This window comes from Brachyhypopomus gauderio, chromosome 9 (assembly GCF_052324685.1).
Source record: "Brachyhypopomus gauderio isolate BG-103 chromosome 9, BGAUD_0.2, whole genome shotgun sequence".
Taxonomy (NCBI): domain Eukaryota; kingdom Metazoa; phylum Chordata; class Actinopteri; order Gymnotiformes; family Hypopomidae; genus Brachyhypopomus; species Brachyhypopomus gauderio.
In genome coordinates this window covers 23592696-23608102 of record NC_135219.1, presented here as the reverse complement: position 1 = coordinate 23608102, position 15407 = coordinate 23592696, and the positions used below count along the sequence as shown (strand labels likewise).

At 50.3% G+C, this 15407-nt stretch overlaps 1 protein-coding gene across 3 annotated transcripts in view; it reads right to left on the bottom strand.

The window, feature by feature from the left end:
- The window catches only part of kif13bb (kinesin family member 13Bb), a 30894-nt gene that overhangs the window by 1117 nt on the left and 14370 nt on the right, over positions 1-15407 (bottom strand). For 2 of the 3 annotated variants that reach the window (XM_077018014.1, XM_077018017.1), the window contains 27 exons: positions 14096-14226; positions 13806-13892; positions 13524-13702; positions 13039-13240; positions 12766-12928; positions 12295-12441; positions 11633-11782; positions 11419-11541; positions 10734-10910; positions 9798-9955; positions 8836-8968; positions 8493-8615; positions 8363-8392; positions 8163-8271; positions 7797-7923; positions 6159-6214; positions 5808-5926; positions 5437-5613; positions 4749-4841; positions 4233-4382; positions 3258-3335; positions 3122-3166; positions 2849-2912; positions 2270-2418; positions 1400-1459; positions 1137-1274; positions 45-1050 (listed from right to left, as the gene is read on the bottom strand). In XM_077018014.1, the coding sequence (XP_076874129.1) occupies positions 45-1050; positions 1137-1274; positions 1400-1459; positions 2270-2418; positions 2849-2912; positions 3122-3166; positions 3258-3335; positions 4233-4382; positions 4749-4841; positions 5437-5613; positions 5808-5926; positions 6159-6214; positions 7797-7923; positions 8163-8271; positions 8363-8392; positions 8493-8615; positions 8836-8968; positions 9798-9955; positions 10734-10910; positions 11419-11541; positions 11633-11782; positions 12295-12441; positions 12766-12928; positions 13039-13240; positions 13524-13702; positions 13806-13892; positions 14096-14226 (4174 nt within the window). The remainder of the gene's footprint in view (positions 1-44; positions 1051-1136; positions 1275-1399; positions 1460-2269; positions 2419-2848; positions 2913-3121; positions 3167-3257; positions 3336-4232; positions 4383-4748; positions 4842-5436; positions 5614-5807; positions 5927-6158; positions 6215-7796; positions 7924-8162; positions 8272-8362; positions 8393-8492; positions 8616-8835; positions 8969-9797; positions 9956-10733; positions 10911-11418; positions 11542-11632; positions 11783-12294; positions 12442-12765; positions 12929-13038; positions 13241-13523; positions 13703-13805; positions 13893-14095; positions 14227-15407) is intronic. The other variant, XM_077018015.1, reaches the window with a different exon arrangement.

Sequence of the window (15407 nt, the reverse complement as noted above, 5' to 3'; positions counted from 1 at the left end):
CTGATATGGATTGACCCCAAGAGAAACGAACACCGAGCACATACCTGCAGGAACGTCGAGCTCCACGCCAACCCAGACGCCCTCTGCGAAGTCGGTGGGGCCGACGTAGCGCACCGTGCCGTGTTTGTTGCTGCCTACGCTCACGTACTCGTCCTCCTTCAACCAGTCGGGGAGGAGACCCTCCTCGCCCCCCTCCTCCGTGTCGGACAGGATCTCCAGCCTCTCCAGCGGCTCCCGGAGGCCCGACAGCGGATCGATGTCGTCTTTTCCCTGCTCTTCCTCCACCTCGTGAAGGATCCCCTTAAAAGACTTCAGGCCCGACGCCTTCACCTTCTGGATTTTGAATGGGTTTGATGTGGACGGTAGACCGGACTGGGTCTCGGGATGCTCTTTCTGCACTGGTGGTGAAGGGTTCGTGGCACAAACAGGGCGCGGAGGTCCGGTTTGGGCCGCGGAGGGGACGTCCTGGGGCTGCACGTCAGAAGGAAGAGGGTGAGATGACGGCTGACTGGATGCTGGAGTCTGTCTTAGAGCAGTGGTGTGCTCCATGTCTGCTGAAGGCCCAGGAGGCCCATCTGTAAGAGATGAAAGGGCTAGAGGAGATCTCTCCGGTAATTTTTCATCAGAGGCTACAGCAGTGAGAGTGGACGAGCTGGTGCCAGTAGTCAGGGGAGCATTTGGAGAGGCAGCGCTCTCTGGAGTAAGATCGCTTTGGTCGTCGCTTTCAGTGTCTGCCAGGTTGGATCTATGAGTTAGTACAGGTTCTTCTCTCTCAGCACCAGGCTGTGAGGGGGTGTCGCACTCCATGGCACCATCCACGTCTTTCTCTGGGTCCACGCTATCAGCGTGCTCTAGCCGCTCCTGTGGTGTGGACTCTGCAACAGGCCCAGATGTCAGGCCCGTGTGTGGGACCAGGGTATCTGACAGAGTTGCCGTGGAGATGTATCCGCTGGACGTGTCCGAGCTGCAGGTGGAGTGTTCGGTCTCGAATGGGACGGGAACCTCCACAATCTCAGCAGGGGTCCCTGTTGGACTCTCCGTGGCTTGGGTCTGCACGGTCAAAGAAAGAGAACACCGAACCTTAAGAGGATTTGTTTGAAGATCAAGATGAAGTGAAGGTGGGGGTCCTTGGTTACCTGGGCAGCAGGTGTGCTCTCCGAGCAGGTGGATGGTGGCTCGGCCAGGCGCTTCGAGTCCGTCTCAGAAGGGGCGAACACTGCATTCTCCAGGTTCTCCAGTTCGAACTGTCGTGAATGTGAGTTTTCATCAGGAGCCTGTGGACATCATTTCAATATACAACGCAAATTAATGCACATTTACAGTATATCGATTCACGAGATATTTAATTGTGCTTCCTGTATTTTATGGGACTGCATACAGTGTGACTAAATAAATGTACCAGTTTAGGACTCGTGGGGTCTTCAACACTTGCAGACTGGATAACGATGTGAGGAACATTCTGGAAGAGGTTCAGAACTGGAGTTGGTCAAACTTTATAATGCAAGATTTTCCTGAAGATCATGCAGATCCATGTTTGCTGACCATACATGCTCAAGCTAATTTGTCTCCTTAAAGCTGCACCGCCCAAGATTATTGGCTTTTCAGCAGTGAGCTTGCAAACTGTGACCAACTGAACACCATCACCCCATCATCATATAAAAGTAACAGTAGTGCTGTAAATGGTAAAAGGCTCTTTTATTCTAGTCTTACTGCAAGATAACATTAGCAGACACAGAGAGAAGTAATGAAGTTATGTTTTTTTACATTTGTTGGTCTGTGCAATATGAACATTACCAATTCAACACAGCGGTGTAATATTACTGCAGGTAAAGCTCGGAGCTCCTATATGTGTCGAGATGGTGACTCAAGTCACACGTCTGACACATTCTGAGAAATTCGTGACTGGACGCTGGTGTTTGCTTAACTGACTTGCTCAAGAGTTTAACTCGAGAGATTCATGACTCAGTTTGAAAAAATAAATAAAAAATAATCTAACCACATAAAGATGCATTACGTTTTCATTTAGGGCATTTAGCAGACCCACTATGTATGGACTCACTATGTAAATATTAAGAGTTTGTTCTAAACTACTGAACACGCACAGATCCTGCTAATCGTCAACAGTAGACTGGTCCTCCTCCACTTCCTGCTGATGTATTGACCGGCAAACTCCTACAAACACTAAACGGACCTCACTGGGGAGGTCAAACGCTACTCTAGTGCGTCACTAAACACTCCTTTCCTTGACATCCGAGTCATTCTTCCGTACCTGGTGGTGCCGGACAGGGGGGGACAGGACAGGAGGGGACAGGTCTTTCCTGTCTTCTCTTTGAGGAAACAGTGACTTCAGCATTTTGGGCACTGGGGACACCCGAGCCTTCACTGGGGAGAGAAGAGAAGCAGCCAGTCCTGAAAGACCTGGCGGGACGTCGAGATTCGGAAGAGCGGAGAGAGTTTGGAGAGAAGAGTGGAGAGAGAGAGAGAGCGCAGTGAAGAACTGTTTCAGGAAGCCAGAGGGAAGACATGGCTAGAAAGACACAATGACGTGAAACCAGATAAAAGTATGAACCATCACCACAGTCAAGAGCACCAGATCAAGGCGTCCACTCTACACTACATACTGATCACCTGATTCGAGATTATACAAAGAGGTCAAATTAAACGTTTTAATTGGGGGGGGGGGGGGGGGGGGGTAGACCTGTGCTCTCTGAACAACCACTATTAATTGAAGACAAGGAGTTGAGGAAAGCAGGTAATTCCCCCAGACGGACACTAAATGGAAGCCCTGTGAGCAGGTCCTGTGTGAGGTGAGGTGGTGTGGAGTAGAAAGCTGAAGTGGATGGGGTACCTGACTCTGGGCTGTGGGACTGTTCAGTACGAGATGGACTTTTGAGATGTCTGTCCCAAGGTGCCTAAACAAAAAGGTGGAAGAAAACAAAAAAACTCCATACGTCTATACTCCATACGTCTATACTCCATACGTCTATACTCTGTTCCTTGATTTAGAGTTTGTTTTATAGTTTTCTGTGTGTTCCGTAGTAAATCAAGTGCTCAGACGTATTCAGACAGTTTAATGAGCTTTGGTCAACTCAAAATACTTAAGGTATTTGATTTTACTGACCATGGCTTCATGGATGAAAGAGAAGTCCTGTCTGCTCCCCGACAGCTGTGGACAGTGAGGGGAGTAGTTACAACCTGCTGCTGTCTGTACGGAGAGCTCTGGGAACCATACACTGATACATCCATATATCACTCACTCTGTTTGTGCTGGGAGATCCACGCCAAAGCCCGTCGGTCTTCCCTTTGCTAGCGAGTTGCTCCTTCACCACCACCTCCTGCACCTCGCGCACACACACACTGTGTTAAGGTGCAGATGGCATAGAATGTACACCATCTCCCTCACAAAGAACATTTCTCCTTATATCTCAGGGATAGGACCACAATAAAATGGATCAGCAGATGGGTGTTTGTGCTGTTGTAACTAATACGGGCTTTCACCATTTTTACTATGTACTTCCATTTTAATATGTCAAATCGAGTGGCCACTTGCTTAAACCATAAAGTTTTGCTTTGACTTCCATGTTTAGGGAAATGTGTTAAAAACACTGTCTGTGGTTATTATGTGCTACAGGTGTGATGCACAAGGATATGATGGCAAATGGAAGATTCCTTTATGTGGTAGAACACCTGCAGAAACCACACGTGTCTGAACACACCACACACCTACTACTAACCCCAGAACCAGTGGGGGGGGGGGGGGGGGCGAGAGAGAGAGAGAGAGAGAGTGTGTGTGTGTGTGTGTGTGTGTGTGTGTGTGTGTGTCCTCACCTGTCTGAGGCGGTCCTGTGTGAGTATGTCCTCCACAGCACGTACACTGTGTGTGTGTGTGTGTGTGTCCTCACCTGTCTGAGGCGGTCCTGTGTGAGTATGTCCTCCACAGCACGTACACTGTGTGTGTGTGTGTGTGTGTCCTCACCTGTCTGAGGCGGTCCTGTGTGAGTATGTCCTCCACAGCACGTACACTGTGTGTGTGTGTGTGTCCTCACCTGTCTGAGGCGGTCCTGTGTGAGTATGTCCTCCACAGCACGTACACTGTGTGTGTGTGTGTGTGTGTGTGTGTCCTCACCTGTCTGAGGCGGTCCTGTGTGAGTATGTCCTCCACAGCACGTACACTGTGTGTGTGTGTGTGTGTGTGTGTGTGTGTGTGTGTGTGTGTGTGTGTGTGTCCTCACCTGTCTGAGGCGGTCCTGTGTGAGTATGTCCTCCACAGCACGTACACTGCGCAGGTATTTCTCTATGGCATCCTCGCTACCATCAGACAGTCTGTCAGCGTTCACGGCCAGCTGAGCCAACGTCTCCCTGTCCTGCAGGTCCGGCATGTCCTACACACACACACGCGCGCGCGTGCACACACACACACGCGCGTGCACACACACAGAAGCATCATTAGAGGAGAGTGCTTGCAAGAAAAAACATGAAAAAACACCTATGCAGACATTTAGATGAAATGCCTCGGACATAACCAATCAGTAACACCATCAGCTGTGTATATGGTGGAGGCTAAAGAGATGGAGGTGGAGAGATGTCTGTTCTTCTAGCACCTCAGAGCGCTACAGTGTTCTCGTTATCTGAATCGACAACAATGGTGTCATCAACACTACTAATCGGCCCCAGCTGCCTAGTCTGGCTGTCGTCCTCAAGACAAGTGCGCGGGACAAATGGGACAGGGCCCAGCAGGCTGGTCTTACCCCCGGGACGTTGGACACGATCTCAAAGGTGACCCCGCACCCTGGGATGGTGCTGCGCTGGGAGATTCTCCTCAGAAAGCTTTTAGCAAAGCCCTGCAGCAGAGAGCAGAGGGTTAGCACTTCACACTAACAGCCCACAAGTGCACTAGTAGGTGGTAGTGCACTCCGGAGTGGCCAAGGGCAACTTACATTTATGGCATTTAGCAGACACTCTTATCCAGAGCGACTTACAAAGTGCTTTGCATCTGATCACAGAATTCATCCTAGATAATAGTACAGATAGGCCAGAATTCAAGATACCATAGAGTCAGACTACTAAATTACAGGAGTCAATATCATTACCTAGTGTTAAGTTAAAAGTTAAGAAGCACAAATAACCATAGACAGACATACAATTTCAGTGCCTGGAGCCTTTCCTGAAGTAATGTTCTTGACTCAACAGCCAGTGACCAATGTGTCCGTAAGTGAACTCATGTGGGTTGAAGGTAAAACACTAAACACTCATGGATGAGATGGTGCCTGTTGTGGTGGGACCGGATCTGCCATGTAGTGGGTCAGACCCGGCGCGGGGGGGTGGTGGGCGGGGTCAGACGCGGCGCGGGGTGGTGGTGGGCGGGGTCAGACGCGGCGCGGGGTGGTGGTGGGCGGGGTCAGACGCGGCGCGGGGTGGTGGTGGGCGGGGTCAGACCTGGCGTGTGGTGAGGTTGACACAGATGCGTTTGCGCAAGACCAGCTGCATGCAGGCCGGGTGACTGAGCAGCAGCACCACCCGAACCACGAGGTAGACGCGCTGGTCCGGACCTCCACCTCGACTCAGCTCAGGACACTTGTGCACCGTACTGTCCCACGAAGCCTCCGCCTTTACCTACACCCACCCAAACAGTAACACACTTGTATACGCAACCCAAATATGGCCTTAATGGAACCACTTAACTGAATACTTACATCTTAAACTTCGGCAGAGTATAAAATGTATATACATATAATTGTAAAATTATACAAAAATTACACAAGAAATAAAAAGACAAAAGTCACCATAGAGCTTGTTGAGATCCTTACCTCCGACTCGTGGTGCTTTACGATCTGCAACTCCAAGAAGTCCTCCTCGTCCGTCGTGTTGAGAAGGGCCCCCAAACCTCCAGCCGGCGGTGCAGACACGCCATCGTGATAATCTTCAGCTGTGGAGCCCAGAGAACGGTTCAGGGAGTGAGTGTGTGTGACCATGAGGGACTCCTGTCTCCTCCTGCAGCTCAGTAGTGAACCACCCCACGCCTCCCGAGCTGAACGGGCCTCGCTAGAGCAGGGTGGCTTTGGGGCGGTTTGACAGTCCTGGTGTAATAATCTAGGAGACCAGAGGGGGTGCTACACTGAGGCAGGTAATGGTTGATTAGGTGCGATGCCTGAACCCACCGTGGAGATCCAGGAAGATGACTGGAATGTGGGCTTCCATTCCTGGTACGGGGACCCTGTAGGGAGGAGACGGTCAGTGGGGTGGAGTAAGGGTGGGGTAAGGGTGGGGTAATAAAACCTCTAAATCTGTGCAGGTTAAATATGGTGTCCCACAAGGGACAGTCCTAGGACCACTTCTATTCACACTGTACATGTTACCCTTAGGCGAGATTATGCATAAGCATGACATCAGTTTCCATTCCTACGCAGACGACACTCAGCTATATTTATCGGCAAAACCCGATGATTTAGGCGCAAACAGTAAGATTGAAAAATGTGTAGAAGAGATAAAACATTGGATGGCGTGTAACTTTCTAGCTCTAAATCCCGATAAAACAGAATTAATAATAGTTGGGTCTAGGGCTGCGAGAGACAAGATACATAATGTAGCATTGAATCTACATTCTTTTACTATAACCCCCAGCGCAGAGGTAAAGAACTTGGGCGTCACAATAGACCCAGATCTCTCATTCGATACACATATTAATAATATAACTAGGGTAGCGTTCTTTCACTTGCGCAACATTGCCAAAATTAGAAACATATTAAATATTAGTGATGCAGAAAAACTAATCCATGCATTCATATCCTCTCGTTTAGATTATTGCAACAGTCTCCTAGCTGGATGTTCTGGTAAATCGATAAACAAACTCCAGCTGGTTCAGAACGCAGCAGCACGAGTTTTAACAAAAACTAAAAAGTTTGATCACATTAGTCCCGTACTATCGTCATTACACTGGCTGCCAATTAGATTCCGTATTGATTATAAAATACTTTTATTAACATATAAAACGCTGCATGGCTTAGCTCCAGACTATCTTAGTGAACTTATTGAACAATATAACCCAGCGCGTTCATTCGCTCGCAGGACGCAGGATTATTAACTGTTCCTAGGATCAAAAAGATCACAGCAGGTGGAAGAGCCTTTTCTTTTAAATCTCCACAATTGTAGAATAATCTTCCTGCCTCTATTCGGGACTCAGACACAGTCTCAATGTTTAAAACTCGATTAAAGACTCATCTGTTTAGTTTGGCCTTTGATTAATCTGTTACATATTTACTACATCTCGTATCTTTTCTCCGAGGTTCACCTGGAGAGTAACATTGCAGTCGGAGCCTACAATACCAGCATCGCTGCTCCGACACAGAATGAAAGCCTGGCGTTCATCAACAGACATTTACAGTGACAATATCAAAACCCAGAACTTTCATTTTTACCTTTACTTAGTCTGATTGTGTGATGTGTGTGACTTGTGTATTTGTCTGTATTTTGTGTAATTTGTGTGTTAACGGGCCGCCCAATGGAGGATGGGTTCCCTTTTGAGTCTTGGTTCTCCCGAGGTTTCTTCCTAATCCCACCATCATAGGGAGTTTTTCCTCGCCACTGTCGCCTTTTGCTTGCTCATTAGGGTTCTGGACCCATACGATTGTAAAGCGCTTTGTGACAATGTGTGTTGTGAAAAGCGCTATATAAATAAACTTTGATTGATTGATTGATTGGTAAGGGTGGGGTAAGGGTGGAGTAAGGGTGGAGTAAGGGTGGGGTAAGGGTGGGGTAAGGGTGGGGTAAGGGTGGGGTGCAGGCTCTCAGACCCTCACCACTGGGCAGGTGCCCCGGGGATGCCACTGCCAGCAGCGGGCACCTCCATGCTGTTTCTCTCCTCCGTCAGGGTCAGCTGGCACTCCAGCAGCTGGGCTTCTCTCTCCACCTCGTCCTCCGAGCGATCTACACCCAGCGAGGAGGGAGGATGGAGGGAGAGGAGTGAATGAAAGAGAAGGCAGAGAGGGATGGAGGGGAAATGAGAGAGGGATGGAGGGGGAGTGTGAGAGAGGTAGAGAGAGAGAGAGAGAGAGAGAGAGAGAGAGAGAGAGAGAGAGAGAGAGAGAGAGAGAGAGAGAGAGAGAGAGAGAGAGAGAGAGAGAGAGAGAGAGAGGGTTCTCCGTGTGGACACTCTAAGCTCTCACCTGGCCTGCCAACCTTCTTCTGGATCTGCTGGATCTGCTGGGTCAGATAGTCCCGCCTCCTGGTGAGGGCGTCCTGCCACCGGGCCCTGAGACGCTGCAGCTCACTCTCCTGAAACCACGCATGGGACACTTTACCCAGCCTGGCCACGCAGGGCGGAGTCTCCACGCAGGGCGGAGTCTCATTCCTGAACCATAGTTACCTGATAGCTGTCCAGGTCTTCATCCCCCACCTGCAAAGGAAGGAGGAGACAGCAGGGTGAGTGTGTGAGAGAGAGAGAGAGAGAGAGAGTTGGTGGGCATGGTCTACTGGAGTAGAGGGCGGAGCCTGACCCACGGAGCCTGCCGGACCTCCACGCTGCCCACAGACACGCCCAGCACACGTGCCGCCATGAGGGGCATGGTGCCCGAATCCTGCACGGAGCGCACCTCCACCTGTATACGCCGAGACTGACCCTACACACACACACACACACACACACACACACACACACACACACACACACACACACACACACACACACACACACACACACACACACACACACACACACACAAAGCCGTAAGCATTCAAGTCACTTAAGTTTAAGTGTTTATTATACTGAGAAATTTGTTTGAAGGTGCTGGGCTCATAAGCCCCGCCTGCTCAGATGGAAGCTCCGCCCCTACGTCCCACCTGTCGGAGCAGGAACAGCCCTCCTGTGTGCACCTCCCGGGCAGGTGCCACCTCCACCGCCACAAACTCTCCACCTTCATTCAGCTCCAACACCTGCACCCAGAGCTCCAGCTTCCTCTTCACCTCGCTCCACCTGCGGGAGGTCGCAAGAGTGTGTGGGTGTGTGTGTGAGGGCACCTCTCTCTGAGGGAGCGGTCGGTGAGTGTGTGTGTGTGTGTGTGTGTGAGTGTGTGTGTGAGGGCACCTCTCTCTGAGGGAGCAGTCGGTGAGTGTGTGTGTGTGTGTGTGTGTGTGTGTGTGTGTGTGTGTGTGAGGGCACCTCTCTCTGAGGGAGCGGTCGGTGTGTGTGTGTGTGTGTGTGAGGGCACCTCTCTCTGAGGGAGCGGTAGGTAAGTGTGTGTGTGTGTGTGTGTGAGGGCACCTCTCTGAGGGAGCGATCGTGAGTGTGTGTGTGTGTGTGTGTGGGCACCTCTCTCTGAGGGAGCAGTCGGTGAGTGTGTGTGTGTGTGTGTGTGTGTGAGGGCACCTCTCTGAGGGAGCGATCGTGAGTGTGTGTGTGTGTGTGTGTGGGCACCTCTCTCTGAGGGAGCAGTCGGTGAGTGTGTGTGTGTGTGTGTGTGAGGGCACCTCTCTCTGAGGGAGCGATCGTGAGTGTGTGTGTGTGTGTGTGAAGGCACCTCTCTCTGAGGGAGCGGTCGGTAAGTGTGTGTGAGGGCACCTCTCTCTGAGGGAGCGGTTGGTGTGTGTGTGTGTGTGTGTGTGTGTGTGAGGGCACCTCTCTCTGAGGGAGCGATCGTGAGTGTGTGTGTGTGTGTGTGTGAAGGCACCTCTCTCTGAGGGAGCGGTCGGTAAGTGTGTGTGAGGGCACCTCTCTCTGAGGGAGCGGTCGGTAAGTGTGTGTGAGGGCACCTCTCTCTGAGGGAGCGATTGGTGTGTGTGTGTGTGTGTGTGTGTGTGTGTACCTCTCTCTGAGGGAGCGGTTCTTGGCCTGGATGACGTGCAGGTCCCAGAGTGCCAGGTTTCTCCGAGGATGCTGCAGCTTGTGTCCATACACCTCCACCGCCAGCGCACCTTCACCCAGGAACTCCAGCAGCTCCTCAGTCACCGCCACCTCCAGCTCCTGTAGAGGCCATGAGACAACGGTGCTTAACCCCACAGAACACAAGGACGGCAGGGGTAGGTGGATACTTGGGGGGGGGTTTCACCACTGTTTCAAGTCACTTTCTGTTCCTGTAGTTCTCAGAGCATTTATTACTAGTCATGCAGCGACCAACACCAAAAACTTCCTGGGTGAAAATACTGCTACAGTATAGAATACTGCTGCTTTTGACACCATTGAACACAATATTCTACTTAATAGACTGGAGACACTCATTGGCATAAGCACTCTCCTGGTTCAGGTCCTACCTGACAGATCATTACCAATACCAATACTAGTAAATAACGAATGCTCAGAGCATTCTAAGGTAAAATATGGTGTCCCACAAGGATCTGTACTGGGCCCCATATTATTCTCATTATATATGCTACCACTGGGCACCATCATTCGTAGGCATGGTATTAGCTTCCATTGCTATGCAAATGATACTCAGTTGTATATATCTTCCAATCCAGATGATATCAATACAACTCTGTGTATTCGTCTGTATAGTTTGGTTTTGTGTAATTTGTGTGTTAACGGGCCGCCCAATGGAGGATGGGTTCCCTTTTGAGTCTTGGTTCTCCCGAGGTTTCTTCCTATTCCCCACCATCATAGGGAGTTTTTCCTCGCTACTGTCACCTTTGGCTTGATCATTAGGGTTCTGGACCCATATGATTGTAAGGCTGCTGTGTCACAACATGTGTTGTGAAAAGCGTTATATAAATAAATTAGACTTTGACTACAGAGAAGAACTGACCACTGAGCTGTCGAACACCACCAGACACTGGGGCTCGGTGCTGCTGGGAGTGGACGGGACGGCGAGGTCCACCTCGGGGGCGATGTACACAGGGTCCTTCTGCCCCCAGAAGTGGTACTGGCAGAAGACGAAGTTGGAGAGGTGCTGTGGGAGACCAGTAGCCTGAGACACTTTTACCTGGAACATGATGGACAGACAGCTCCTCATTCAGGGACCAAGAACCATTCTGATAGGACCAGAGTCTGAATCAGACTTCAAAACATGACTTAACAATTGATTACAATTGATTGAAGAGATTGCACATAATTATCAGATACAAAAGTAAGAAATATCAGTTACAAGGTGTAAATTGATAAATAATGGAGTGACCCTATACAAATTGACGATTACATAGTAATGATAATAGGCATAGAATTATATTTATTTCATGTGCTAAAGATGCAGCACTATCGTGTAGTAATAGTGACGTAATGATCTGATGGTGGTGTGATCCATAGTAATGCAGATGTGCTCATCCTGATGAAGATGTCGACAGGGTGATGTGATTGTGATGTAATAATGGGGTTTTGGTCATGTGGCGATGACCCTGTAATGATGTGGTAATGTTGGTTATGCAACAATGGTGATGTGATGATCTAATAATGTGGTTAATGGCGGTGATGTAAAGACAGCAGTGTAGACTGACCCTGCAGACTAGTCTGCGTTCCTGTGCATCTCCGTCAGGTCTGGGCTCAGTGTTCTCACGCCCTCCCTCCACCCCCAGACTGCCCCTCACCCTCTCAACCTCTACATGGAGACGCCCTGCCACCTGTGAGACACACACACACACACGTAAATAATAACACAATATCACCTTATTATTATTATTTTGTTATATATAAAATAAAGGTATTATATACCTCCCCCTTCTGGTTGATTATGGGTACTGCATACTGTAACTTGACATCATGCAAGAGGCAGGCCAGGAAGACATTAGCTACCCCAATCAAAGAGTGGTTCTCCTGCTCGTCAAAGAATGGGTCCGCCCTCTTAAAGTAAGAGCGCATGAGCTGTAGATGAGAGAACAGATGACAACTGCATCAGGGAAACAACTTGTTTACCAACACCATGACAAAGATGAACTCTCAGATACTTTTAACATTTAAGGACATGACAAATGTGTGGAATACATGCCACAGGACTGGAACCATGTAAACTGAAAGTGTTTAAGGGCGGTTGATCACCTTCTCAAAAACCAGCTGTGGTTCCCACTGGAAGGGTTTTCTGTTCTTTGGAAGTGCAAGTGAATGTGTCTAAAATTAAACATGTGGCAACTGAATATGTGTTACAGGAGCTGCAGTGAGGTACTGGTGTGTGGAGTAAACACCACGTAGAGGTGGTGGGGAGATGAGGTACTGGTGTGTGGAGTAAACACCACGTAGAGGTGGTGGGGAGATGAGGTACTGGTGTGTGGAGTAAACACCACGTAGAGGTGGTGGAGAGATGAGGTACTGGTGTGTGGAGTAAACACCACGTAGAGGTGGTGGAGAGATGAGGTAGTGGTAGGTGAACGCCACCGTACGGGGTCGTCATCGTCGTAGTCCTTCCACTCCTGGTAGAGATCACGCATGTCTACCAGCCGGTTCTCCATCTTCTCCAGGGCCCACACCTGTGTGCCTTTACCTTTACGCCTGACCTGCACCGCGGGCTCACTCAGCACCGCTTCCCTCTGCACAGGAGAGAGGCACGTACGGGTCACACACACACACACACACACACCTCACACTCCCACACACACACACCTCACACACAGGGGTTGTCCCACCTACTCTTACAAAGAAAAACGTCACCTCACACAAATATACATGTATACACACACACACACACCTCACACACCCCCACCCACCTCACACACACACACCCCCACCCACCACACACACACCCCCCCACCTCACACCCCCCCACCACACACCCACCCCCACCACACACCCACCCCCACCACACACACACCCCCACCACACACACACCCCCACCACACACACACCCCCACAACCTTGCGGTTGGCATCCAGGTTGGTGGCGGGGATCTGCAGGGTGACTGTGTACTCTGTCTTCTTGTTGAGCTCCTCGGCGATGAAGCTGGCCTCCTGGACCAGCAGGTTGGCCCTGACGATCTGCTCCCGCAGCTTCAGCAGGTTGCGGGCAAACAGCGCCTCCCTGTGGCGGCAAGGCACAACAGCACCGTGGAAAAGACGCACAGGACAACACAACCACGGGCATGTCTGTCCTACTGTTCCTTCAGGAGGTGGGGAGTGTGGGGCTCAGACCTCTCCTGGCTGCCCTGGCGGAGAGGGCTGGGAGGGACGGGTGTGGGGCGCGGGGTCGCGGGGTCGTGCGCATGCTGACGGCCCAGACGAGCGCGTAGGTGATGCAGTTCCTCCTCGTAGAGCAGACGCTGGCGCTCCAGAGCGGCCTGCTTCTCCTCTTCATGCCTGCGCTCCAGAGAACGCAGCACACACTGCACTGGGTCTGGGGGGGGCAAGAGAAGAGAAGAAGGAAAGGGAGAGAGTGTGGTAAAGGACAAAGTGTTTTTTAATGATAGCAGCCACATTATCACATTAAGTCAGCCTGTTCAAACCAGATAAATCTGCTCATAACAGGCCATGATTCACCAGGATCTCAGAACAGAAATTTCAGTTCTCTGCTGCATTGGATGAAGAAATTGGGTTTAAAAACACTCAAATGCCCTCATGCTGAGGCCACTACCCCCACCCCCCTGAGCTCCCCACAGCGCCACCTGCAGGTCACTCACCGTCACGATCCAGGCTGTTCATCATGACCTCCGCCTGGGCGTACTCAAAGTTCAAGCTGGTGTTGCTGGAGCCCAGACTGGTGCGGTCCAGACCATCGTCAACGCTCAGAGCGGTCTTCATCGCCACACCCTCCTCTGCCTCAGGGAGGGGGCGGCGCTTACACTTGGGCACACTGATCCTGAGAGAGAGGACAGGAGAGACGAGAGTCAGAGACGTCTGGTGTCTCAAACCAGTGGACATGGAGGCATTTGGACTTTAAGAGGAAGCAGCCAGGAACAGACCTGAAAAAGTGATGGTTACCCCACAGGATGCGATCGCCATGGTGAAGCTGGACCGGGGCAGAAATAGGGGAGCCATTCACATGTGTACTACACACACACACACACACACACACACACACACACACTATTAGCAAACATACACACTCCATTTATAGCCAAAGGGAAAGGGAAGACTAACAGTGCCAGTGTTACAGGAAACGCGTGTATACCATTCAGAAATGTGTAGAAGGAAATGTGTGTATGCACGTGTGTGTGTGTGTGTGTGTGTGTGTGTGTGTGTGTGTGACTACCGAGCGTTTCTCTTCGGGGTGATGATAACTTTGGCCTCCGCAGTGACGTCAATGACACAGTGCTCAGGCTGGATGGCCATGCCACTTAGCTGGATATCCTGAGAGTCAGCTGAGCCTATTAAAGTGTGATCCTGCAGACAGACGCACACACACACGCGCGCGCGCACACACACACACACACACACACACACGTCAATGTTAGAGCGTTAAAACATAGCCATAGCACTACTATTTTGGCCTCTCCTGCATCCACCTATTGTCTATACAATCAGACCTACGTGATGAATCGAATTCCTATAATACGATTAATTCAGCTTGTTAATACACAAACACACTGTTGACTCCTAACTCGAGCATAACTTTAATCTAACTTTAATCTAACTATAATCCAGTGTCTCCCAGTATTCAACCCCCTGCAGATTTTGCAGGTTTATTTGGAGTTAACTTTAACTTGGCCCTGTGACATTTGGACTGTAGATCAGCCTGGATGTATGAAATGCACTGAAGCAAAAAAGATCGTTATTTCTTTGTTTATTATTTTTTAAACCAACAATTTTTTCAACCCCTCAAACCACCAGAATTTTGTTTGGTTCCCTCAAATATTAAGAAGTAATTGAGGCATAAAGAACAACGAGCTTCACCTGCTTGGATTAATTATCTGTTTCTTTCTGCCTTTTCTGACTATAAAAGCTCCTCCCCAAACTTGTGAACAGCACTCAGGGGACATGGAACATTCCATCAGAGACAACCGTCTCCACCGCTGGGAGCACCATCTGGAGGTGGAAGGCTGATGGAACTACTGTTAACCATCCACGGCCTGGACAGCCTTTCAAAGTTTCCTCACGTGGTGAGGCCAGGCTTGTCCGAACGGTCAAGGCCGACCCAAGGACAACAATGGGGGAGCTCCAGGAAGATCTCATGACTCCGAGACAGACTGGTTCAAGGTTCTCTGGTCTGATGAGACCAAGATTGAGGTCTTTGGTGCCAACCAAACCCGGAACATTTGGAGACAGGATGGCACTGCATACGACCCCAAGAATACCATCCTTAAAGTCAAGCATGGTGGTGGCAGCATCATGCTGTGGGGCTGCTTCTCAGCCAAGGGGCCTGGCCATCTGGTCCACATCCATGAGAAGATGGACAGCACAGCCTACCTGGAGATTCTGGCCAAGAACCTCCACCCCTCCATCAAGGATCTTAAGATGGGCCATCATTTCATCTACCAACAGGACAACGACCCCAAGCACACGGCCAAGAAAACCAAGGCCCGGTTTAAGAGGGAGAAGGTCAAGGTGTTGCAGTGGCCTAGTCA